Source organism: Rhipicephalus sanguineus, chromosome 3 (assembly GCF_013339695.2).
Source record: "Rhipicephalus sanguineus isolate Rsan-2018 chromosome 3, BIME_Rsan_1.4, whole genome shotgun sequence".
Taxonomy (NCBI): domain Eukaryota; kingdom Metazoa; phylum Arthropoda; class Arachnida; order Ixodida; family Ixodidae; genus Rhipicephalus; species Rhipicephalus sanguineus.
Window position 1 is genome coordinate 184,286,144 of NC_051178.1, and position 24,510 is coordinate 184,310,653.

General features: G+C 49.1%; 1 protein-coding gene and 1 non-coding gene across 2 annotated transcripts; both read right to left on the minus strand.

Annotated features, from left to right (window-relative positions):
- Positions 1 to 5,532: 5,532 nt before the first annotated feature.
- On the minus strand, positions 5,533 to 5,605 carry Trnam-cau (transfer RNA methionine (anticodon CAU)). Its single transcript has one exon. It is a non-coding gene; the product is annotated as a tRNA-Met (tRNA).
- A 354-nt stretch (positions 5,606 to 5,959) lies between these two features.
- On the minus strand, positions 5,960 to 20,506 carry LOC119386166 (calmodulin-beta-like). The gene is made up of 2 exons (XM_037653507.1): positions 20,177 to 20,506; positions 5,960 to 6,136 (listed from the first exon to the last, which is right to left on the minus strand). The coding sequence occupies exons 1-2, from the start codon at positions 20,504 to 20,506 to the stop codon at positions 5,960 to 5,962; spliced, it is 507 nt and encodes a 168-aa protein (XP_037509435.1).
- Between the last annotated feature and the right edge of the window lie 4,004 nt (positions 20,507 to 24,510).

Sequence of the window (24,510 nt, forward strand, 5' to 3'; positions counted from 1 at the left end):
GAACTTCTGTGAATATCACTCATGCTTCATACGACCAGTCAATCGACCCAGGAGTGCGCCCTGATAAAGTTGTTTGCACGATATAATTTTCTGCCTGCGATAAAGCATGAATGATTTAAGCCTGATATTTTCAGGGAATATACATTAGAGCAAAAGGCCACGGTTATCACATTGTCACATGAAGGAATGTGCATAAAGGACAACTTTGTTTTCGATTTATTCTTTTCTCCAACTTCATTTGTTTGTTTTAATCCTTCGTCATCGTGTCAATTTGCGCACATTGACATGTGACAAGACCGGGCCCTCTCATTTTGCAGCATCTACTTGGATGCAGTCAACTACCCTGGACATTTCTCCCGCCATGCAACTGTGAGAAACCACGAAGCACAGATTGTCAGGAAGTGAAAAGACTTTTCGGCAACAATTTTGCATTGCGCACTCTGCCCGTCTCCTGAAATAGCATATTAAGGTACATAAGCACTGTATCTTCATAGATATGCATCAAGGAACAATGAAATAGCATATCGAGGTACATTAACATCATTAGCTTGGATTCATTTAGCTAGAACGAATAAATCATGTTAAAGCTATACAATGACGGCCATATCATGTGACAGACATCTGCTAAGTGCAGTGTGTATTGTGAAGCACATGCGTTTTATGGTATTGAATGAATGGATAAATGTTTATTCCAGCAAAATACAGAAAATGGGCCTCAAGTGAAAAGCGACAATGGTAGCTTGAGAAGTGCACAAGGCCCAGTAGAGCAAAAAGAGAGACAGAGCAGCAGAAACGTGTGCACGTCAAAGGCAAAACATATACGCATACAAAAGAAACAGGAAAGACAAAGCAGAAGAAACGTGCACATTCAAGGCAAAACACCTACGCCATCTGCAAAGTGACAAACTCAAAAGGGTAAACATTTACGCTAGTGAAAACAATGAAAATCAGAAAACAGTGAAAACAGAAAAGAAGGAACGGCCATTCAACAGCATGGAAGGAATGCAACTTCATTGGTCACGTATCAACAGTGGAATTTGCCAAGGTTACATGTGCATATTCTTAGCCATTAGGAGATGTGCAAGGCTAATTTAATCGCATTGGCATAAGTCAGCTGTTCAGTCTGTTGAACCAGATTGTTGAATCATCTTGCTTATTCCCTCTCGTTAATTTGCTGTTTTGCATTATGTTGCCATAGTTTTCAAGGTCAATACATAGTATCATGACTGTTGACAATATTTTACAAGGTGAAAGCGTTGTTATTGTGCCCAGGACTTAGTTTATCCTCATTAGAAGTGCGCTGTTTACTTTTGCCATGGTTCAGTGCCAATTTGCCCAATATTCACTCCTAAACAGAGTAGGTGCGGTTAATCAAGACCTTGCTAACATTCACAACCCTTTTAAAGTGTCCTTATAATGATAACTTTACTGACATCAAAAACTACCCACATAATGGTAAACATGGCAAGAGTACACTTCTGGTGGTGTTTCGCATTTTTTTACATCCGTTTGTTTTTCGCCCTGTGCACACGACGTGAAACGCTCACAAGGAAATACTTAGCAGCATCTCAATCTTGTATTTATTTCGTGTTTTGACAAAATGTCTGCAATAAGGATAGTCAAATGCGAATCTTCGGTAAGACATTCATTTTTATGTATACAGAAATCTTAGTGGACTTCTTTTTTGTGTAATTTTCAGGAATACACTTCTGGCAAAGCCGCAAGTGCTGCTTGCCCACCAGTCTGTGTTCAAGACAAGTGTATTGTGGGCATGAGTGTCGGCAAGATTTTGTCTTGGGGGTGCAAGGCGGCGTAACGTGTCGGCCTGGTGAGCAGGAGAGCATTGGTGTAGCTTGGGTGGGGTCAAGTGCTGGTATGTCTTGATGGCGGCAGGTGCCCTTTGTGCAAACCCCTGCCGACACCCATGATTGTGGGAACACCCTGATGTGCCTCACTTTACACTATGTCGAACAGCTCGTACATCTTACCACATTTAGGCCAACACTGGTATTGATGCAGAGTGTTATGCGCAATACTGTGTGCAACCTTTCTGATATTGTGTGCATTTGAAAATTTCCCATTGTTTAAAAAGACGCTGAGTGGACCCAGTGTTATTCAGCAAACATATGTCTTAACAGGGACAGTTGGGCGAGTTGGTGTATATTCATAGTTAAAGAGGGTGCAAAAAAAATCACAGCACAGATAATGAAGGGACAGGATGACGCGCTACTAGCAACTGAAGTTTGATCGAAACCACAGAAAGATGTATACACACAGTACGAAAAAATTACAAGACTAAACAATCACACATCCATAGAGGAATGAAGGGGGCAGACAGGACAATGCGCTACTAGTAACTGAAGTGTAATCAAAACCACAGAAAGATATAAACACACATGACTAAAAAAGCCAAGCACATGTTCAACTTCAGTTGTTAGTAGTGTGTCGTTCCGTCCCCTTTGTTGCTATGTGTTCTGATTTCGTTTTCACGTTTTCCTTACCTATGAACTGAACTCCTGACTGTTTCACAGTCTCTATATATGTGTGGTCAATTTTTATTAATTTTCATGGCATATCAAGTCCTAGGATCCAATGTGCAAAGCGACCAGTCACTATTTACAGGAATTTTTTTATTTAGTGCCTGTGATTGCCTAATTGCAAGTTGACGTTGCAGCCATGGTGCTTGGATTATTTTCAATGTGGTAATTATGCGTAAGCCATCAAGTGAGGAATTAAGGATGAACTTTTGAGTTACAGATGGCACTAGCTGACATAAAAACATTGAAGCATGGCTGTACTTGTTATGCATATTAGAAGTATTGGTATATTGCAGTCATGTGATTATGCCGAGAAGTTCCCAAGCACACTTCCAGAAATTTACGATGGCTTCCAGGTATCTGTGAGTAAATATGTACAGCAACATATGAAGGCAACCTTGTAATTTTGTGGGCATTGCTGAATGCTTTTATGCACCTTGGTAAGTGGACCTACAGTCAACACCACAGGTCTATTTTGGGCTTTTTTGTAGGAAACTCAACTCCAAAATCATGTGCGACATGTTTTGATGCCATATGGCAAACTAATGCAATAAAAGACTGTACAACTGCCTGTCTACACGGTTTCATATTTCCCAAAAGTGATGCTAGACTTATTGTACTAATTAGTTGCCTTCGTGTGTAGGCTGACACCAAGTTCCTTGGCTAGCCTATTTTTTTGGATTGTACTTACATACTGGCACGGTGAAGTGCACACGTTAGTGCGCATCATGATGAGATTTTACACCCTATTTTCGTTTTGCTTTACTGCTGTGAATTATGTATAGTACTTAGGCTGTACTGTATATGTTGTTCCACGTGTTCAGTTTTGGGAGTAGGTTCTGTGCACGACGACGGAAATATATACATATATCCTTACATTGACACGAGAACTGCTGCTGTTTTGATTCCAATAAAATGTTGCAACCACTGGTTCTTGTATCAATTGAAGTATGACTACTTGTGCATGCAAACTGAAGAAATGAATTTGTGCTTGCAAAACAAATTGCTGAAACACTGCCTGCTCAATGTAACTGCTTGTGTTTTATTACCAAACACATTGAACAGATGATTCACAGATTATGACACGTTGTAGAAGATAGGCAACGGAAAGTTACACAGAAAGTCATCACTGTGTTCTAACGTAGAGTGGGTGATCTTTTATCAATAGTAGCATAATTGAAGGTTGCTGTTGTATAAATAAAGTTTAACGTAGTGTGCAGGTGGACGAGAGAGTGCACATATGATAGTTTTTCCAGTTTTCTGCATATTTGCTACAGTCCTCGTGTTTCTGTGTTACGATTGTGAAATTCTGAATTGCAAACAAGCCAACCTCTCTGCTGCTGTGGTGAAGTCATTCAACAGAACCATATTTTCTCAAGAACAGCTGTTCCATTGAGGAAGAGGGTATATGCTTTTTTTTAATGGGTACTGCATCATCTGTCTGAGGGGAGGGCCATGTACACATGGACGTTCACAAGAGAGAAGTGCAAGTACATTAACTTTTTTGTTTTGTGGGAGACCTGTCACTGGTAAACTGGGGAGGTTGTCCTTGACGTTGGGGCACGCGTTAGGCATTCGCTAATTAGTAAGAAATGTAGGTAGTATCCGAGTATGAAAGCAAATAAATACTGAATATGCGTTATAGAGAATCACTGAATGCCGTGCTAAAGGGTGCATTGCGAATAAGCGCTAATTGCGGAAATAGAGAAGCGTTCAGCTGCTCAGAAGGCGCTGCTCGCGGCTGTACGCGCGCATTCAACGCACTTTATGTAGGCGCGTTACAATGTCCTTGTAACTCTGGAATTTTCTGCGTCTGTAAGTTTCATATGCGAACGCAGGCGGCCCGCGCTAAAGAGTGCATTGCGAATAAGCGCTAATTGCGGAAACAGATTTTTGTTCAGCTGCTCAGAGCGCGCTGCTGCCCCTGCGTGCAGCTCGCGGCAGTACGCGCGCATTAATGCACTTAATGTAGGCGCGTTACAATTTTCTTCTAAGTCGGGCATCTGCGTGTGTAACTTTCATATGAGAACGCAGGCGGTCTTCGAACAGCTCATAACACGCTGCCGCATCTGGACGCGCGCAGTTCGCGGCTGCAGAAATAACGAAAATTGCTCCATAGCATACGCTCATGGAATGCACATACGTTCGCTCATCTGAAGATACCTTTGTCACGCTGGTATTCACTAATTTAGCGCGAGTGAAGAGGGCACACGTTTACAATTTTTATAGCGGCACGACATGGTGAACCGGAAAATTCGGAGCCGAGGGTGTTTACGTCGATCGGCTCGGCCTGCATGACGCCCCACAAATTATGTATTGTCCTTCCGCAAGAGCAAACACACGCCGATGGTACAAGAAAAGAAGTTCGAAGTTGTGCCGACGGGTTACCAGCCGCTTTGTACATACATTGGTACATATATAAGCCCACGAAAAAAAGCAAGCTTGCAAGTGGTGGCGCTGTGGTGTAATGGTTATAGTGCTTGCTTTAAGTGCGTGTGGTCGCGAGTTCGATTCCTGTGTCGTGCGTACTTGTATGCAAATGTCATGGTTGTGCATAAATACTTCGATGTCCATTTTCTATTAGTGATCAATAGTAGCGGAAATTGGCCGGTAAACGTAATATAGGGCCTAAAATATATTTTTCTTCATTTCGCGACCGCTCTAGGGCCTCGTATAAAAGGAGGCATTAACAGCTCTCAAAAGAAGCAGAAAAACTCTCAATGCGCTCTGTTCAAGCCCCCAAAATGGGTTACATAAAAACACCAACTTTACCTCCAAAAGGAGGCTTTAAATGCTCTCAAAAGAACCAGAAAAACTTCCAATGCCCTCAAGCCCTCAAAATGAGTTCAATAAAAACACAAATTTACCTTCCGTCTAATCACTCCCTCCTTTTGAACCTCCTTTCGAAGGGGGTTTTGCGTAGTACCTTTAGGATGCACGCTGCGCAACGAGCCCAAAACTCCCTAAAAGGCTCAAACCCGTTTGCAGTGTAGCTTGCCGCGGGCAGGGACCGAACCTGCGACCCTCGAATAATGCGTCCGATGCTCTACCAACTGAGCTACCGCGGCGGCCATCTCCCCGTCCACTTTATGGGGTATATATGTGTATTTAAACGGGGGAGCGTCAGTCAGCGCCGCCAGTAGCCATGACGGCGAGTGTGGAACACTCTTTTTCTGCCTGTTGGCGTCACGTAGCACATGAACTTATTACGAGCTGGCAGCTGACCAATAATTTCTCTCATACTACCTAAAGCATCAAGTCTGCCAGAACGAGACCCTCGCTATGAATGAAGAAGCGGCAATTTTAAGGGCTCGTTTTTCTTTGTAAAATATGATAGAGCTGTGTAATAATCGGCGATGTGCACAAGTGACCTCGTAGATGTCATTGGTTATAAAAAAGACGAAATAAATTTACTTTGGCTTTTATGTCGACATCACTGCAACGAACTCGTGATAGTTAATTTTCCCGTCTCCGTCCATGTCGGCTTCCCGTAACATGTCGTCGATTTCTTCGTCCGTCACTTGCTCGCCCAAGAGGGTCATCATCATGTAGCGAAGGTCAGAGGCAGTGATGAAACCCTTCCCGTTTTGGTCAATCATCTGCGAGAGCAGTTGAGGTAAAATGTACATCGCACGTGGACACACGTACACAGTGTACAAACACTTTCACGATGACTGGTAACTGGAGCATTTAATAGCATTTAATCGAGACTTTTATCTGTAAGAACAATCGGAACCTTGCTGTGTACAAAGTGCCGAGTACATTTCTAGCTCACGGAAACTATTCTGCAATGATCGCTAAACACGTTTTTCACGCGCTGTTTTACTCATTCAGTTTGTTTATATATTTCTGTTGGCAACAAGTTACTCCTCATCCACATTTGAAACTTGAAAGAGAAAGTGATATTTTTGACATCTTTTTTTTCTATCAGAAATAGGAGTCGAAATTTCTTTGAGGGGTCCATGGCTGTAGTACGAAAGGGTTGTATTTTCCTGGAACAAAATCCGTACGTGATTGATCTGTGCACAAACATCCTGCTTTCACAGCTGTTTCATGGTCGTATGTATCAAGAATAGAGTAAATGCCAGTGGATAAAACGCTACGCCTACTTCCTGCATTGCCAACTTTTCGCCGTTCTTCACCGCTCACGTTAGACGAAGCAATTAGAGACATTCTTTTGAGATTACTTCCAGTTTCCCTTTATTGAAAATGGCAGTAAAACAATAAGGGTATCGAAGTATAAAATATGTTTTGTGCTACTGTCACGAACAGTGACAAGTTGATTTTAGAGTGACCCCTGGCGACTCTAAGAAACCTTTTTAAGGCCGGTATTACTCTTCATCACTAAATTCCTGATGTTGGGTGGGCCTCCACGCGACACATTTAAACCATACAGGCTATTGAAAACTATGTCGTGTCGCAGCCGAAAGCCTGAGAGAATACAATGTATGCACGTATGTTTGTTAAGGCGAAAGTCTTCGATGTCTCATCAAACGCGATAGTTGACCGTCAGCGTCGACCGTCGTCCCGCGGTGTCGGCGTCAAGACAAATGAGGGCAAAAATCATCACGTGATGACGTCGCCGTATGATTGCATCATGAGACACAGATAGAAAATTTGTTACGTTACCATGACATCTTCATGACGCCACTATGATGTTATCCCAATGCATCGTCGATTGGTTAAAGGAGCGATGATCTTGGAGGCAGTGCAAAACCAGGTGAGGGCCAGGAAGCTTGCAATACCTCCGATCCTAGGGGCAGTGCAAATCCACGTTAGGTGCCGAAAGCTTTCGGAGGGGGGCGGCGGAGGCTCAATGCATCGACTCAGGAAAAAAAAGCAGCTGGCTTTCGCTTTCGAGTTGTGTTAGGGGAACTTATAAGCGACCATAAGTTCTCTAAGTTGCATAAGTTATTTAATTTGTTTACAATACCCCAATGGCCCTCGTGCGGATGTATTACATAGGGGATATGATCATACATACACAGCAGAAAAACAGGACAAACATAGCACCACCGCTCGAAATACAACTAGTCACACAAGTTGTGCAAAAAATTTGAGATACTCAAAGCATGAAATATCTTTACAGCGGAAACATGGAACACAATTTAAGTATATGAAGTCAATATATGAAGTATGATCACGTAAATGAAAACGCACACAAAGAATAGAAAAGAACACATTAGCAGTGAGTATGCGCTGTCGTAGATTTAAATCAGGGCACTGATACAAAATATGTTAGTGTCTACTATCGTGAGCAATATGAGGTGGATCACCGAATTCAAGCTTATTCAACGATTACTTGCAATTTACTGATAAGAATGTGGCCTGTTGAATTGCCAGAGATTCCTTTCCCCTTGACCATTCAGTGTCATGAGAACATTTGCGAATGAAAAACCGCGTTTAGCCACTGTGGCATTCAATATGCAATTGCAATGTTGCATCTTATATTACTGACTACTATAACGTATCGCAACTCGTAGTAGTATCGAATCTTTTAGGTGGAAGCGTTTCTTGTAGCAAGATTTGAAATGATGGTAAGTTAGCTTCACTTGCTTACAGGATGCCCCAGATAACTCTATAGCGAAAGATTAGAACTGTTCAGGCGCACTCTATGACGACGCGAAAAAAAAAGCCCGTTGCTGACTACTGGACAGAGTAACTCACGCTATTTTGTGTTCTGCTTAATTGCTTGATTAGGCAATATTAATGAACTAACTTTTGAAGCAATGTCGCTGGGGAAAACATTCCAACGAAAAGCTTAAAGATCGATTTGCGAAACCTCGGATTAGACAGTTTTTAACTTGCTATATATGTGGCGCTAATTTTTTTCAAAAAGAGCCAGATGCAGAAACCGAAACTGGGCTAAATTTCACGGGAGCGTAAAGCGCGCCCAAGTATATTTAACTTCTAAAACTGTTGGAATCAAAATGGGCCCATTCCTGATTGTAACGTGAACTCAAAAAGGCAGTTTCCAATAAAAAATGAGCCAAATGCTGCATCTGTTTCAATCAAACTGAGCCGCATTCATTAAACCAGCGCTGCGTCAACAATCGTGACCAAAACAACCAACATGGTCTCATCCAATCTGTTTAATTTCTGTCCTCGTTGCTTTGCTATTGTGTTTACGTTCCACATGAGTTTTTCTAGGGCGAGTTGGCACTTAATGGACATGACGTTGTAGGGCAAAACTCGTATACAAAGAGTAAGAGGCTGACTTTCCTACTTCTTTTTCCCTCTTAGCGTTTCTTTCAAGTTTAGCGCTGCAGTATCATGTCCTTCTTTCGCTCGAAGACGATATATTTGAATTAAAAGATACATGAAATGAAGATATTGGGCACCGATCTATTCCTTGAAGAAGAAGAAGTTATCCGTAACGGCACGGCATAAAACGAGCTCAGAAGAAGAAGAAGAGCTGGAGCACTTTTCAAGGCCTTCAATAGATGCCAAGAACAAGAAAACGCTGCCGACAATCCAGGATAGTGCGCCTTTTGCCAGGACGGACCACTCGCTCTTCAACTCTAGTCGTCGCCATTACGCGTATGCGACAGAGGACGGCACCAACAAAAACACAAGGATGATAATTTTATCGCAAAGTATTGCTATACCGTACATTCTAATCGTTTTAGACTTGTTTTATGAGCTAATTCAAGCCCAAACGAAATGTTCCAATCTATAAGAGCCAAATAAAAAGTTTACTCCATGAATACCGACGATAGTGGGCTTTATAGATTTTAGCCGCAAGACAGATTTGACTTATTTAGGGAACAGGAACACACTGGCAAAAAATTGTAGGAGCAGGCCGGACCACATTGGCAGTAACAAAAAGTGCGTTTTTCTCAGTTTCAGTTAAAGTGCATTTGGCTCTTTTAGAAAAAGAAAGAAATCGCCACATATTGAGTATTAGTGCTTTCTGCCTACTGCAGGTGCTCGCGAAATACAATAAGATACCACATTAATGAGAACTAACAGCCAATAATGCCAAAGAAAGTATAGGAGATGTTATTTGTAATTCACGTTCATTTCGGCGTCAAGTGCTACGGGACGCCAAAAATAAAAGGCAGAAAAAGAGTGTTCCACACTCGCCGCCATGGCTGCGATCGGCGCTGACTAACACTCCTAGGTTTAAATACACATACAGTGAAACCTCGGTGATACGAATCTCACAGGACCATAAAAAATATTCGCATCATCCGAAATTCGTATCACCAGAAAGCATGGGAAATTAGCATGCGACAAAAGAAAGCTGGGTGTACGTTTTCATTTATTGTTTTTCAGGGCCGCAGCAACGTCAGGAAGAGCCCTGAACGATTGTCAGTTAAGTTTTTAGACGTCGGCAATCATACCAGCACTCGTAAATATACGACCCGTACGCGCGTACTTAATGAACCAGGTGCGTTGTGACCCGCGACAGCAGTAGCCCCTTCCAAATTTTAGTATGTTTTTTTTTTTTGCATAACACCGGAGTACTGTAGCGAAAGTAACGAAAGAAGCGCTTTCAAGCGATGGATAAAGGCGACAAAATTACAAAACCACGGTCCTGTGTTACGATTTTGCTATCGCGGAGGTGTTTGGGATGTTTTTTGGCGAGATTTACGGCCATTCCCGCACAAGTGAGACCTCAATGGTCGCGCATGTTGACGTTGTGAGGCCTGAGTCCTTCGCCAAGACCGTCCTAGTCTTTTTTCGGTCCTTGTCCACCTTTCATAGGATGTCCAATGCACGAGGCAGGCACCTGTAAACACAGTACAACGACGGCAGTTCGCGTCGACGCGTTAAAAAAAAAAAGCATGGCGCTAATGTATACTGTAATCTAAACGTGAAGGCACACGGAGGCACAAGATTCGCGCATACAATCTCGGAGGCCGTGACACGTCTCTGAAGGTTTATTCTGACCGTAAGAAAAGTGTTTTTCTTACACCGTGATTCTGACGATTTGGCGGGGCGGCGCGCATGCCCGCGCTTGCGTTCGCGCGCTCGCACGTGCTTGGCGCGTCTTCCGCGACAGCGCGGACGACGCGCCTTCGTACCTGGGTGGTAGCGTACGTTCGTATCAAACGTCGCGGGTGAAAATCGGTTCGCAAAAACCGTACTCCATTACATTGCAGGCCAATGGGCCTTGGCCGGGACCAACGAAAAATTCGTATCACCCCGAAATTCGTATGAGCTGTGATCGTATCACCGAGGTTTCACTGTATATACCCTATAAAGGGGACGTGGGGATGACCGCCGCCGTAGCTCAGTGGTAGAGCATCGGAGGCGTTATTCGAAGCTCGCAGGTTCGGTCCCTGCCGGCGGCAAGTTATCTTTTCGTCCACTTTACTTTCTTCACATTTATATCCCAATTACTACAAATAACATCTATACTTTCCTTGGCATTATTGTCTGTCTGTTGTCGTTAATATTGCGTCTAACAAAGAAAAACGATCGCTTAAAATACATCTTCTTTCCTGCAATAAGATACCACGTGACATGTTCGCTTGCGCGCCGTGATTGCAGTGCTTCCTAACGTTCCGCATACAAACGATATGCTTCACTCGCGGCGTTTCATAACTGTGATAAGCAAACGCAGAGGTTATCGCTTGTGCTCCCGCCAGCAACAGGCGCGTCATCGCACAGCCAAGGCACAGCCACCAACAACGTCGCTGCCCTGTCGTCTTTTAAGCGGCAGCACACCCGGCCAAATGCTATGTTTGTTTTCACGCGGAACGTTACGGAGCTCTGCAATCACGGCGCGCATATATAGTCGCGCAAGCGGGCATGTCACGTGTTATTTATTTGTACTTCATGGGTATATGTAGTAGGCAGAAAAACACAAATATTTTATTAATAGAGAGTTGGAAACTGCCTAATCGGGTATTTTGCAAGCCGATTTATAACTTTCTCAATGGAACTTCGTGCCCAGCTTTGTTGCTTCCAGAGTTGTTTATATGTTTGCGAATTAAGTAATTAGGCAGGATACTAAAGATAGCGTGACAAACTCCATGCAGTAATCAGCAAGATCCATTTGATCGGTTCGTCATACAGTGCATCAGTATATTTTAGGTGCGAAGCTCCTTAGGGTGTGGGTCGTTTTCTCCTCTGTAGTAGTAGTAGCCAGCTCTAGTTTAATGAATTGCTCACTAGATGAGCAATTCACTAGATATCGTAATTTACAAGACATCGTAGTGTTCCTTGATTTAATCACACTAAAAGACATACTTTGCGGGCGATATCCTCTAGCGAGCTTTCAAATGTTCGTGTTAATGCACATGATAAGGAAATTATTTCTACGAAAAACGCAAAGCACACCTTGAGCAAGATGTTTGGCTAAATGGGACCACGAGGCGATGCGAAGCCGGAGCTCTTGCACGATCGCGTTCCGTTCGCCTTCGTTGGCCATGCTACCGACCTCTCGTCGTGGAACGCGAGGAGGACCGCTACGCGCGTCGTGTCTTCCCTCTAGCCTTGCCGTTAATTATCACAGGGCGAGCGGGGAACGCGGTCGCTCTTGGCGCGCTTTCTCTTTCGCTCGGGAGCGGACACTTTCCCTGCATTTCACCGATCACAGAGCGGTGATAATAAAGGGACCACGTAAACCAACAGTACAATAAAAGTTTGATGTTTATTATATACACGGTGTTTAACACCCTTTATATGATGAACTGGGCGAATTTCACGGAAGAGTTTCACGGTTTACCGATGATTGCCTCCGGAGCTTCGCCCCACTCATCATCATTCACCCCGTGGATATGCTGTGATTTTTTAAACTGTGGCTTGAGATAGCTAGGTCACCTTGTATAAAGGGTGTTTCAGTTAAGAAGCACCAAGCATTCAAAAATTAAACATAGGCGCTACGCGTCTACAATTAGCGCAGTGTTGGCATATAGAGCACGTCATTTTTTTTTACAATCCGCCAAGCTGGGCGGATTCTTTAAGCAATCTTGTTCTTTATTTTTTAAAGCAATCTTGATCTTTAAGCAATCTTTGTTAATTGCCGAGCTTGGCGGATTGAAAAAAGTATATTCTGGGGCGTTCTGTATGGCTCAGAAGAATACTGCGCTAATTGGAGACACGTAGCGCCTACGTTTAATTTTTTAATGCTTGGGGTTTCTTAGCTGAAACACCGTGTATGAGATTTTTATATTAAATTATTGTACAGCGTATATATGATCTCGCGTAAAAAGATGAGCGGTAATTTATGCGTTTTTTACCGGGGTCACGATTTGGGAGTACTGCATGGGGTCGTAGAAAGAAGCTATCGTGAAAGGTGGAATGGTTTAACCCGCCTAACCTTATTTACCCAGCCGCTTTGCCCACCTAACTGTAATTCATAAATAAGGTAAGGTGGGCAAAGTGGCGTCGACGAGACAGCGGTTCCACCTCGGCACGTCGCTTTCACGCCATGACGTAATCTCAATAAACACAGGAATAAATGTAACTTGTGTAAAGGCGTTTATTGACGGCGGGATCGACGGCGACGATGCGCAGCGACGACAGTAACGACAGAGCGCAGACTCGCAGACTCTCACGAGCAAGAGCACGAGGGGCGTGCTCTCCGAGAAGAGGCGAAGAGGGCGACCCACTAGAAGGCGCTCAAGAGGACGGCCCATTACAACGTTCCAATGTTTCTCTACATTTACCCCGGGTACGAAAAGGGAGCCGTCTGGCGACCTAGCAGCTGGTCACTATGAGCGGGTCATGGTAGGGCTTGAGGCGCTCCACGTTGACAATGTCGCGCCCTCGACGGCGCATGTCGGAAGATGGGTCGATGGGTTCAATCAGGTAGTTGACCGGGGATGTGCATTCGACGACACGGTAGGGGCCTTTGTATTTGGGCAGCAGTTTCGAAGAGAGGCCAGTTGCAGTGGTAGGGACCGAGAGTGCAGAAGTGTTGGTCTCACCGCGGATGCTTTTCTGCCGCTCTTGGTCCTGCGTAGTAAAGGTCTTCGCAAGCTCGCGACACTCCTCAGCAAGTCTGGCTGGGGCAGAAATAGGCGCACACTCAGATCGATCCGGCTTGTATGGAAGGATTGTGTCGATTGTGTGCGACGGGTGCCTGCCGTACAATAGGAAAAATGGTGAGAAACCAGTGGTGCTTTGAGGGGCGGTATTGTAGGCGTAGGTGACGAAAGGTAGAATGGAATCCCAATTTGTGTGATCGGCGGCGATATACATCGAGAGCATGTCGCCGAGCGTGCGGTTAAAGCGTTCCGTGAGCCCATTCGTCTGCGGGTGGTAAGCAGTAGTTTTGCGGTGAACAACGTTGCACTCTTTGAGAATGGCTTCGACGACTTCCGACAGGAAGACACGGCCTCGATCGCTGAGCAGCTCCTGGGGTGGACCGTGGCGCAGCATGAACCGGCGGAGCAGAAAGGAGGCTACATCACGTGCTGTAGCCGCTGGGAGGGCGGCAGTTTCGGCGTATCGCGTAAGGTGGTCTACAGCGACGATGGCCCAGCGGTTACCAGCCGAAGTCAGAGGGAGTGGCCCATACAAATCGATGCTAACGCGCCCAAACGGCCGGTCAGGGCAAGGTAAAGGTTGCAGACCTGCTGGTGACTGGTGCTTTGAAGTTTTGCGGCGCTGACAATCGATGCAGGAGCGAACGAACTTCTGCACGTAGCGGTACATGCCTCGCCAAAAGTACCGTTGGCGAATGCGGTGGTATGTTTTCGATACCCCACAGTGCGCACACTGCGGATCAGCGTGGAACGATTCGCATATTTCAGAACGCAGACTGCGGGGTTTTACTAGTAGCCACTGGCGGCCGTCGGCGTTGTAATTGCGTCGGTGGAGGAGGTCGTCGCGAATGGCGAAATGGTGGGCTGACGACGCAACGCGCGAGTGGATGGTGTTGCCGAAGGATCAGTGAGCAAGTCTAGCAGTGAAGTGATCCATTGATCCTTGCGCTGTTCGGTAGCGACAGTGTGAACGTCGATGGAACAAACGGCATGGTGAGACATTGAGCTGTGGGTATTGTCGTCAGGCAAGGGGGAGCGCGAGAGTGCGTCGGCGTCAGCATGCTGGCGTCCGTTGCGGTACAGCACGCGGATATCGTAGTCCTGCAGGCGAAGTGCCCAGCGGGCGAGGCGGCCTGATGGATCCTTCAATGATGACAACCAGCGGAGTGCATGGTGGTCGGTGATGACATCAAATGGGCGACCATACAAATAAGGTCGGAACTTCGTAAGGGCCCAGATGATCGCCAGGCATTCCTTTTCGGTGACGGTGTAATTGGTCTCGGCTTTGGTGAGCGTACGACTTGCATATGCCACGACATATTCAGGGAACCCGGGTTTGCGCTGCGCAAGGACAGCGCCAAGGCCAACACCGCTGGCGTCTGTGTGTACCTCTGTAGGGGCCGTAGGGTCGTAGTGGCGTTGTATGGGAGGCGACGTCAACAGACGACGAAGCTTCGCGAAAGCGTCGTCGCACTCTGACGACCATGAATTGAGGGACCCGTTACTTCCGAGGAGCTTCGTCAGCGGCGATATGACGGTCGCGAAGTTTCGAATGAAGCGCCGAAAGTAGGAACACAGTCCTACGAAACTGCGCAGTTCTTTGACGGACGTAGGTTTGGGGAACTCGGTCACGGCCCGAAGCTTGGCTGGATCGGGAAGAATACTGTCCTTGGACACGACGTAACCGAGTATTGTCAGCTGCCGTGCTGCAAATCGGCACTTCTTTAGATTCAGTTGTAGACCGGCGTCGCTCAAACGCGTCAAAACATGCCGCAGGCGTTGAAGATGCGTGGAGAAGCCCGGAGCGAAAACAACGACGTCGTCGAGGTAGCACAAGCAGGTGTGCCATTTCAGGTTGCGCAGAACGGTATCCATCATGCGCTCAAAGGTGGCGGGCGCATTACACAGCCCAAACGGCATGACGTTGAATTCGTACAAGCCGTCGGGCGTGACAAAGGCGGTCTTCGGTCGAGCGTCATCAGCCATGGGTACTTGCCAGTACCCTGAGCGCAAATCGAGAGATGAAAAGAATTCTGCTCCTTGCAGGCTGTCAATCGCGTCGTCTATTCGCGGTAGTGGATACACGTCCTTACGAGTTATCTTGTTGAGTCGTCGGTAGTCCACACAGAACCGCACTGAACCGTCCTTCTTCGCAACAAGAACGACAGGAGACGCCCAGGTGCTGTTAGAAGGTCGAATAACATCTCGTCGAAGCATGTCGTCGACTTGCTCGTTGATTACACGGCGTTCTGTGGGAGAAACGCGATATGGACGTTGCCGCAGTGGCGGCTGGGCGCCAGTGTCGATGCGATGCGTAACGGCGGAAGTGCGGCCGAGAGAAGTTTGAGCGACATCGAAAGAAGAGCGAAATTCGTCCAACAGGCCCAGAAGCTGGGAACGCTGGACCGGTGAAGGTCGTCAGCAATGGAGGAACCAAAGACATCAGCGGGTGATGAACCAGACGTCGAAACAGCGCCGAGCGTACTGGAACTGTGGCAGTGCATTTCATCTGGTTCGTCTATAACTTGTGCGTCTTCGAGGGGTTCCACGCTGCCGAGACATTCCCCTCGGACCAACATAACACTGTACGGAGATGGGTTGATAACAAAAATTGACGTACTGCCCTGAGTGACTTGCACGGTCGCGAAAGGCACCAGCATGGCTTTCCTCGTGCAAACACGGTCAGATGGCGAGAGAAGTGCAACGGTGTCGGAGAGACTGGCGCAGTACACTGACACCGCCGTCGACGAGTTTGCAGGCACCTTGATGTCGTCTTTGACAAGTACCTTGCCCGCAGCCGATGGACTGTCTGCCGGCGCCAATTCAGAGAATGGTGAGAGCTCCATTTCGGCTGGTGCGCAATGAATGACGGCGTCGTGGCGGGAGAGAAAATCCCATCCTAGGATGACGTCGTGAGAGCAGGCAGGAATTATGATCAATTCGACGGCGTACAGAGCATCCTGAATAATGACGCGAGCTGTGCACACCGCTGTTGGGTGAATACATTGGGCGCTGGCTGTACGGAGGGAGAGCCCGGAAAGCGGCGTCGTCACTTTTCGCAGCAGTCGGCTAAACTTGGCGTCCATAACGGATACGGCGGCTCCAGTGTCGATAAGGGCTGATGCGCGAACACTGTCCACAAACACGTCAATCAGGTTCGAGGGGCTTCGCTGAGGGCTTTCGCAGTTCGATAGCGTCGCAGCCCTTGCCTCGTGGACTGCGACGACTAGTTTTCCTGGTCGCGTGAGCCCGGACGTGGCCGCATCGGCGACAGTGAGCGACGTCGTGGAGACGGTGAACGGCGGGTAGATGGTGCGGGGCGGGACGTCGGTGACATAGGCGGCGCTTGGTCATAAAAGGGCTGCTTGATGAGCTGGTCAGGGTTGATGCGACCCGAGGCGGCTGCACGCGATTGCAGTAGCGCGCGACGTGACCGGCGCAACCGCACGCAAAGCAAATGGGGCGGTTGTCGGAAGTGCGCCAGCGGTTCGCGGGTCCCATCCATGTCGCAGAACGGGATGAACGAGGCGGCTGCTGATATGAGTGCATTGTGGGCAGCAGTCGGGGCCTGGGGACGACGTCGACGTATGTAGGCGGCACAGCCGCGTCGAAGGCCTGTGGTCCGACGACGGCTTCGGCGTAACTCCGCGGGCCAGCCACAGGAATCGCTGGGGGTGGTCTGGCTACAGCTTGCGCGTAGCTTAGTGGTGCAGGCACTAGAGGCGGCTGGTGGTATTCGGGAATGACCTCCGCGATTTCTTGTTGAATCGCTCGGCGGAGAGGAGGCAGAAGTGTAGTTGGCGGCTGGTCAACATGCTGCGGTGGAGTGAAAGACAGTAGAGAGACCTGGCGGGCAATTTCCTCACGCACGAACGACTTGATTTCGGCGAGCAAGGTGGAGTGGTCAGGAATTGCCGACAAGCCTGCGAGATCAGCATCGCGTGATGGCGGTCGACGGGTCATCAAGCGCTGCCGGCGCAGCTCCTCGTAGCTTTGGCACAGGGTAATGACATCTGCCACTGTGCGAGGGTTTTTGGCGAGCAGCATCGTGAAGGCATCGTCGTCGATGCCTTTCATAATGTGCCTCATCTTGTCAGATTCCGACATGGTGGCGTCGGCTTTCTTACACAAATCGAGGACGTCTTCAATGTAGCTGGTAAAGGTTTCGCCGGCCTGCTGAGCTCGTTCTCGCAAACGCTGTTCGGCCTGCAGCTTACGAACGGCAGGGCGGCCAAACACGTTGACGATGGCGGTCTTGAAAGCGGACCACGTCGGGAAATCGGATGCATGGTTGTTGTACCACATGCCTGCCACACCCGCGAGGTAGAAAACCAAGTTGCTCAGCTTGACTGCTTCGTCCCATTTATTGTGGACACTCACCCGTTCGTAAATCGTGAGCCAGTCCTCCACGTCGGTGCCATCCGCGCCGGTGAAGACAGGAGGGTCGCGGATACGGGGGACACCGGGACAAGAGGTCGGGGCAGGAGGCGGCGTTTGCTGAGCGGCGTCTTGCGGCATGGTAGATGGCACGGTACGGGATCGAAGCTCCAGGGGCATCAGATGGAGACCGAAGTTGTGGGGACGGTACAGCACTCTCCACCACTTTGTAAAGGCGTTTATTGACGGCGGGATCGACGGCGACGATGCGCAGCGACGACAGTAACGACAGAGCGCAGACTCGCAGACTCTCACGAGCAAGAGCACGAGGGGCGTGCTCTCCGAAAAGAGGCGAAGAGGGCGACCCACTAGAAGGCGCTGAAGAGGACGGCCCATTACAACGTTCCAATGTTTCTCTACACGTGTATTATAATAAATATCCGTGTCGCCGAATCACTTCATTGGCCTTAAATTTTGGCAAGGCAGACACCATCGCTACGGACGCGTATTCATGTCATAGAAATCAAATGGAATGGCTTTTACTTTTAAGTGGTGGCTTGACGTTGCCTTCATTGAGACAAGCGCCCGCCCACCGGATCATGACAAGCGTCCTATGATTGTTGGGACTTAGGCATGTCTAGGAAGCGTCACAATACTGTTTTTAGATGCGAAGTAGCTCTTGCTCGGGGGTATGTCACGCGGCGTAGTAGTCCGCACTCACACTACGCATGCGCAACTCTCCTCCTTCCCTCTCTCCAACAGCTGCGCGTTACTCTCTCCACTTCTCTACCAGCACCTGCTTGCGCTTCTCCTGCGTTCTCGCTTCTGCTCTCGCGCCACATCAGAGGGTGTTGGCTCGACATGCCGAAATTCTCTCCTGCGCAGCGCCGCGATGAGTGCCAGCGCATGCGCGTCCCCTCCCCCTCTCTCTCCTCTCCTACGCTGCCCCCCTCTCGCACGCCTGTCGACCGCGTTCCCCGCTCGCCCTGTGAGAATTAACGGCCAGGCTAGAGGGAAGACAAGACGCGCGTAGCGTTCCTCTTCGCGTTCCACGACGCGAGGTCGGTAGCATACCCAACGAACGCCAACGGAACGCGATCGTGCAAGTGCTCCGGCTTCGCATCACCTCACGGTAGAGCACTGCACGGGCCGGACTTTACGGCCCGGGCCCGGCCCGGGCCCGCTTTATGAAGCCCGAGCCCAGCCCGGGCCCGTGGTTCCAAGCCCGGGCCCGGCCCGGGCCCGGGCGTACATGACTGAACCCAGCCCGAGCCCGGCCCGGGCCCGTCGTTCCAAGCCCGGGCCCGGCCCGGGCGTTCATTACTAAACTAATCCAGGGCGCGCTTGTTCATGACGAGGCCCGACCCGGGCCCGCTAGAGGATATTAGTTGTTGATGATGATTATTAATGATGCCGTGCGCTTTGTAGCGGGCGATCGGACGGAAAATCCGGTGTGTACATGCATCGAAATGTTGCTTTGCCCACGGTGGTAGCTCAGTGGTTAAGCTGTTTCGCTGTTAAGTCCTAGGACGCGGGTGCGATTCCCGCGGCCAGGACGGCCGCAATTTGGTGGGGGCGAAATGCAAGAGCACCCGTGTATATACTTTTCTTTAGGTGCACGTTAGAGAACTCGAGGTGGTCGAAATTGATCCGCTGCCACTACGGCGTGCCTAGTAATCATATCGTGGTTTTGGCACGTAATACCAAGGAATATAAATGAAATGTATCGTATCTGTCAACCTCGAATAAAAGACCGAAATCTTTATGCCTCCCATGGGAACAACCGTGATCTGGCCCATTGTTAGTGCTGTTAATATATATATATATATATATATATATATATATATATATATATATATATATATATATATATATATATATACGTGTCACTTCAGTTTGGCACAGTATACCTTAGACCATGCAATATATAACATTCGCGTGTGCTCGAAGGCCCGACTTACGCCTTTACGCCTTTTAATGAGTGGGTCCGAGTCCGGCCCGGCCCGCAGCCTCAAGCCCGGGCCCGGCCCGGGCCCGCACTTTCAAGCCCGAGCCCAGCCCGGGCCCAGCCCGGGCCCGCCGGAAAACGCTTCGGACGGCCCGGCCCGGCCCGCGGGCCGGGCCGGGCCCGGGCTTTCGGGCCGGCCCGGGCCCGTGCAGTGCTCTACCTCACGGTCCCCTTTAGCGGGAGATGGTGTAATTTTTTTACGGTCCTCCTACGTTGTGAAAACCCTTGTGTGTTTCGCAAACTGATTGCTTGATAAAATACAAGCAATAATTCGCACCGGAAAGAAAGGCGATAAACCAAGGTGTGCTCACCATGAACGCTTGACGGATTGTTTCTTCGGTGGGCGGCTCGCTCATCATAGCGGCGAACTCGGGGAAGCTGATGGTGCCGTTACCATCGGTGTCCGCTTTGGCAATCATCTCCACGATCTCGGCCTGCGTCAGGTTCTGGCCGGAGGCGCGCATAACGATGCTCAGCTCATCAGGGCTTATCTCGCCATTGCCGTCCTTGTCGAACAAGGCGAAAACTTCGCGGAGCTCCGCTAGCGCCTCCTCGGAGGACTGCAAGTCGCCTGTGTCAGCCGCGCCACGACTATGAGCAGCATCGTTTCTGCGGATTTTGGGCGCAGGTCCATTGCTCATGCTAGCACTGATACCGTCGTCGAAGAGCCTTTTCAATGCCGTTCTGACACGGACTCTCTTCGCCGGCGCGCCCGTTGAAGCGTCGGTGTTCGACATTTGGCCTTGATGCCAGTGCGTGGGCGGGGAGCGCTTGATGGATGTCACTTGCGCTCCGCCGCCGGCGTCACCCCTTCTGGTGCACCTTTCAAAGAAGGTGACACGCCGGGATGATGATCGTGATCTTGTACTGTGCCATTGATCCGCTACTCGGGACAAACGAAGCGTCCTATAGAATCAGGCACGATGCAATAACTACACCACTCACAGCGCAATACATGAAAACAAAGGACTTGAATATGAGGTACGTTTTGTCAATCGACTTTGTGTAAGTATTGTTAAGGTGTTTATTGGACGGCACTTAGCGACAACGCGCAATGGCGACAGTGAAGACAAAAGCACTAGGTCTAAGCACGAACGGCGTCCTTGCAGGGGAAGCCAAAGAGGACGACCCACTAGAAGGCGCTGAAAGCGCAACCCGTTGATCAATTCCAAAGCTTCGCTACAATAACCCCGGGTACGAAAAGGGAGCCGCCCGGCGACCTAACAGCTTGTCACTATGAGCGGGTCATACTAGGCCTTGAGGCGCTCCACGTTAAGAATGTTGCGCCCTAGATATGGCGCATGTCCGAAGATGGTCCGATGGGTTCGATCAGGTAGTTGACCGGGGATGTGCGCTCGACGATGCGTTAGGGGCCTGGCCTGGCTGTGTCAGAAATAGGCGCACACTCAGATGGATCCGGCTTGTATGGAAGTATCGTGTCGATGGTATGCGACGGGTGTCTTCCATACAATAGGAAGAAGGGCGAAAAACCAGTAGTGCTCTGAGGGGCGGTATTGTAGGCGTAGGTGACGAAGGGCAGAATGGCATCCCAATTTGTGTCGTCGGCGGCGACGTACATTAGAGCATGTCGCCGAGCGTGCGGTTAAAACGTTCGGTTAGGCCATTCGTCTGCGGATGGTAAGCAGTAGTTTTGCAGTGAACAGCATGGTATTCTTTGAGAATGGCTTCGACGACCTCCGACAAGAAGACACGGCCTCGATCGCTGAGGAGCTCCTAGGGTAGACCGTGACGCAGTATGAATCGGTGTAGCAGGAAGGAGGCAACATCGCTCGCTGTAGCCTCTGGGAGGGCGGTGCTTTCGGCGTATCGCGTTAGATGGTCAACAGCGACGATGGTCCAGCGGTTACCAGCCGACATCAGAGGAAGTGGTCCATACAAATCGATGCCCACGCGGCCCAAACGGACGGTTAGGGCAAGGTAATGGTTGTAGACCGGCTGGTGACACGTGCGTTGAAGATTTTCGGCGTTGCCAATCGAGGCAGGAGCTAATGAACTTCTGCACGTAGCAGTACATCCCTCGCCAGAAGTACCTTTGTCGAATGCGGTGGTAAGTTTTGTAGCGTTAGCTACACTGGCCTAGCCGAGCCAGTTTCGCGCGCCTCCTCAAGAGACGTGCTGCACATGCGCGAGGATCAGTGATGTCACGCAGCTGGCGCACCGGAGCCGCCACCTCCTGCGCATTCCACCACCTCCGCGCGAGACTCGCCGCCACCGGTCTGCGCATTCCAGAGACAGTGACGTCGTAGCCGTGGCAGATGCACTGGCGCCGGCGCGCACGCAGCTATTCGCCTTCGCTGTGCAGTCGCTGTCTGACACTGCGCTGGAGCCGCTTGATAGCGCCTCTGACTGGCGTTTTCCAGTGTGGTATAGCCATGGAGAAGGAGAGCGCAAATGCTGTTCAACGGCGCAGAAAAGCGGAGAAGCTTAATTCATTGGATCCCGAAGTAGTTACCTGGCAATTAGCGGTTGAGCGTAGGAACAATGAACAGAAGAAGGCTAAACGTGCTGCGGAGACACGAAAAGCTAAGAATAATCAGCTGAACCTTTGCTAACGCTACGTATATCCTGGCATAACCGAGCTAAGCCACTGCAACATTTTTGGATACCCCAGAGTGTGCGCATTGCGGATCAAAGTGGAAGGACTCGCATATTTCAGAACGCAGACTGCGGGGTATCACATAGTAGCCACTGGCGGCCGTCGGCGTTGTAATTGCGTCGGTACAGTAGGTCGTCACGAAGGGTGAAATCGTGGGCTTGACGACGCAACGCGCGAGTGGTTGGTGTTGCCGACGGATCAGTGAGCATATCTATCAGCGAGGCGATCCATTTATCATTGCGCTTGTTCGGTAGCGATGGTGTGAACGTTGATGGCAGAAACAGCAATGTTAGATACTGAGCAGGGGGCATTGTCGTCAAGCAAGGGGGAGCGCGAGAGGGCGTCGGCGTCAGCATGCTGGCGTCCGTTGCGGTACAGCACGCGGATGTCGTAGTCTTGCAGGCGAAATGCCCAGCGGGCAAGACGGCCTGAGGGATCCTTTAATGACGACCACCAGCATAGTGCATGATGGTCAGTGACGACATCAAATGGGCGACCATACAAATAAGGTCGGAACTTTGTAAGGGCCCAGATGATCGCCAGGCACTCTTTTGCCGTGACGGTGTAATTCCTGTCGGCTCTATTCGTGTCGACTTGCGCATGCCACGACATGTTCGGGGGAACCCTGGTTTGCACTGCGCAAGAACAGCGCCGAGGCCTACACCGCTGGCGTCCGTGTGTACCTCCGTTAGGGCCGTTAAAGGGCCGTAGGGTCGGAGTGGCGCGGTGTGGGAGGAGACGTCAACAAAGGATGGAGCTTTGCGAACGCGTCGTCGCAATCGGAAGGCCACGAATTTAGGGGTCCGTTACTTCCAAGGAGCTTCGTCAGCGGCGATGTGATGGTGGCAAAGTGTCGTATGAAGCGTCGAAAGTATGAGCACAGCCCTACGAAACTGCGCAGTTCTTTTACGGACATAGGTTTGGGAAATTCGGCCACGGCCCGAAGCTTGGTCGGATCGGGAAGGATTCCGTCCTTGGACACGACGTAACCTAGCATTGTCAGCTGCCGTGCTGCAAATCGGGACTTCAGATTCAGTTTGAGGCCGGCGTTGCTCAAACGCGTCAAAACGTGCCGCGGACGCTGGAGATGGGTGGAGAAGCCCGGGGCGAAAACGACGACGTCGTCCAGGTAACACAAGCACGTGTGCCATTTCAAGTTACGCAGAACGGTGTCCATCATGCGCGCGAAGGGCTCGGGCGCATTACACAGGCCAAACGGCATGACGTTGAAATTTATTAACTGTGAGCAACCTTGTTTCATTAGAATGAAATGCCTGTTCGTATCTGAAAAGTTTTGTCCTTCTTGCTCAAAGTACATTAGCTGAATTCCGAAATAACTTACTGGGGTTTTTTTAAGCTGCTTAAGAAGACACCTCTTTATAAACTTCGCTGACAGCGGTTCTTGCTTGTTCTTTTGTAATTGATGGGAGTCGCTGCTCAGCTTGCCGACCAGCTAGCCGGTTGCCATCTAATCACAAGAACTTCAATAAGAAGCCTTGTCACGGTGGTGCAAATATCGGGGTGGACATTTACCTTGTCCGTAAGCCACCGCTACGCAATACTGGATCCCCGGACAGGTGTACAGAAGCAACAAAGCTGGTAGCGACATTTGTTTATGACGCATAGTGTCTACGTAGAGGACATAAAGCAGAAATGGCTGTTCATATTCTACGCATCTTCTAGTGTAAAGCGTTCGTTATCAATGTACTTACTAACGTGCAATTTTCGAACAATTTTTCTTCAACGAAAGAACATGTGCAACCAGGAAACGTCTCAGACGTATTGTATTGTCACGTGGTATAGTGTCGAATATGAAGGCGGCAGTCAAACTGTAGAAACGAAACTCTTTACTGAGCTAACTTGCGCCAAGAAAACTAAGTAACTGAAAGTACAAGCAAAGCACGCTGCAAGGTGATAGCGGCGGTCACATTCGTCGGTAGTCGGTAATCTGATCATCGGCGGAACGCGTCTTCTTTCATACATCGGGGATCAAAGCTTCCAGAATTATCACTGGAGCCAGCGCAAGCT

Bases quoted from the DNA above. Each gene is read 5' to 3' on its own strand.
- LOC119386166 (XM_037653507.1), bottom strand. From the start codon at position 20,506: ATGAGCAATGGACCTGCGCCCAAAATCCGCAGAAACGATGCTGCTCAT. The intron at 6,137-20,176 runs GTGAGCACACCT...CTGCTCTCGCAG, and splicing joins CAATCCGTCAAGCGTTCATG to ATGATTGACCAAAACGGGAA.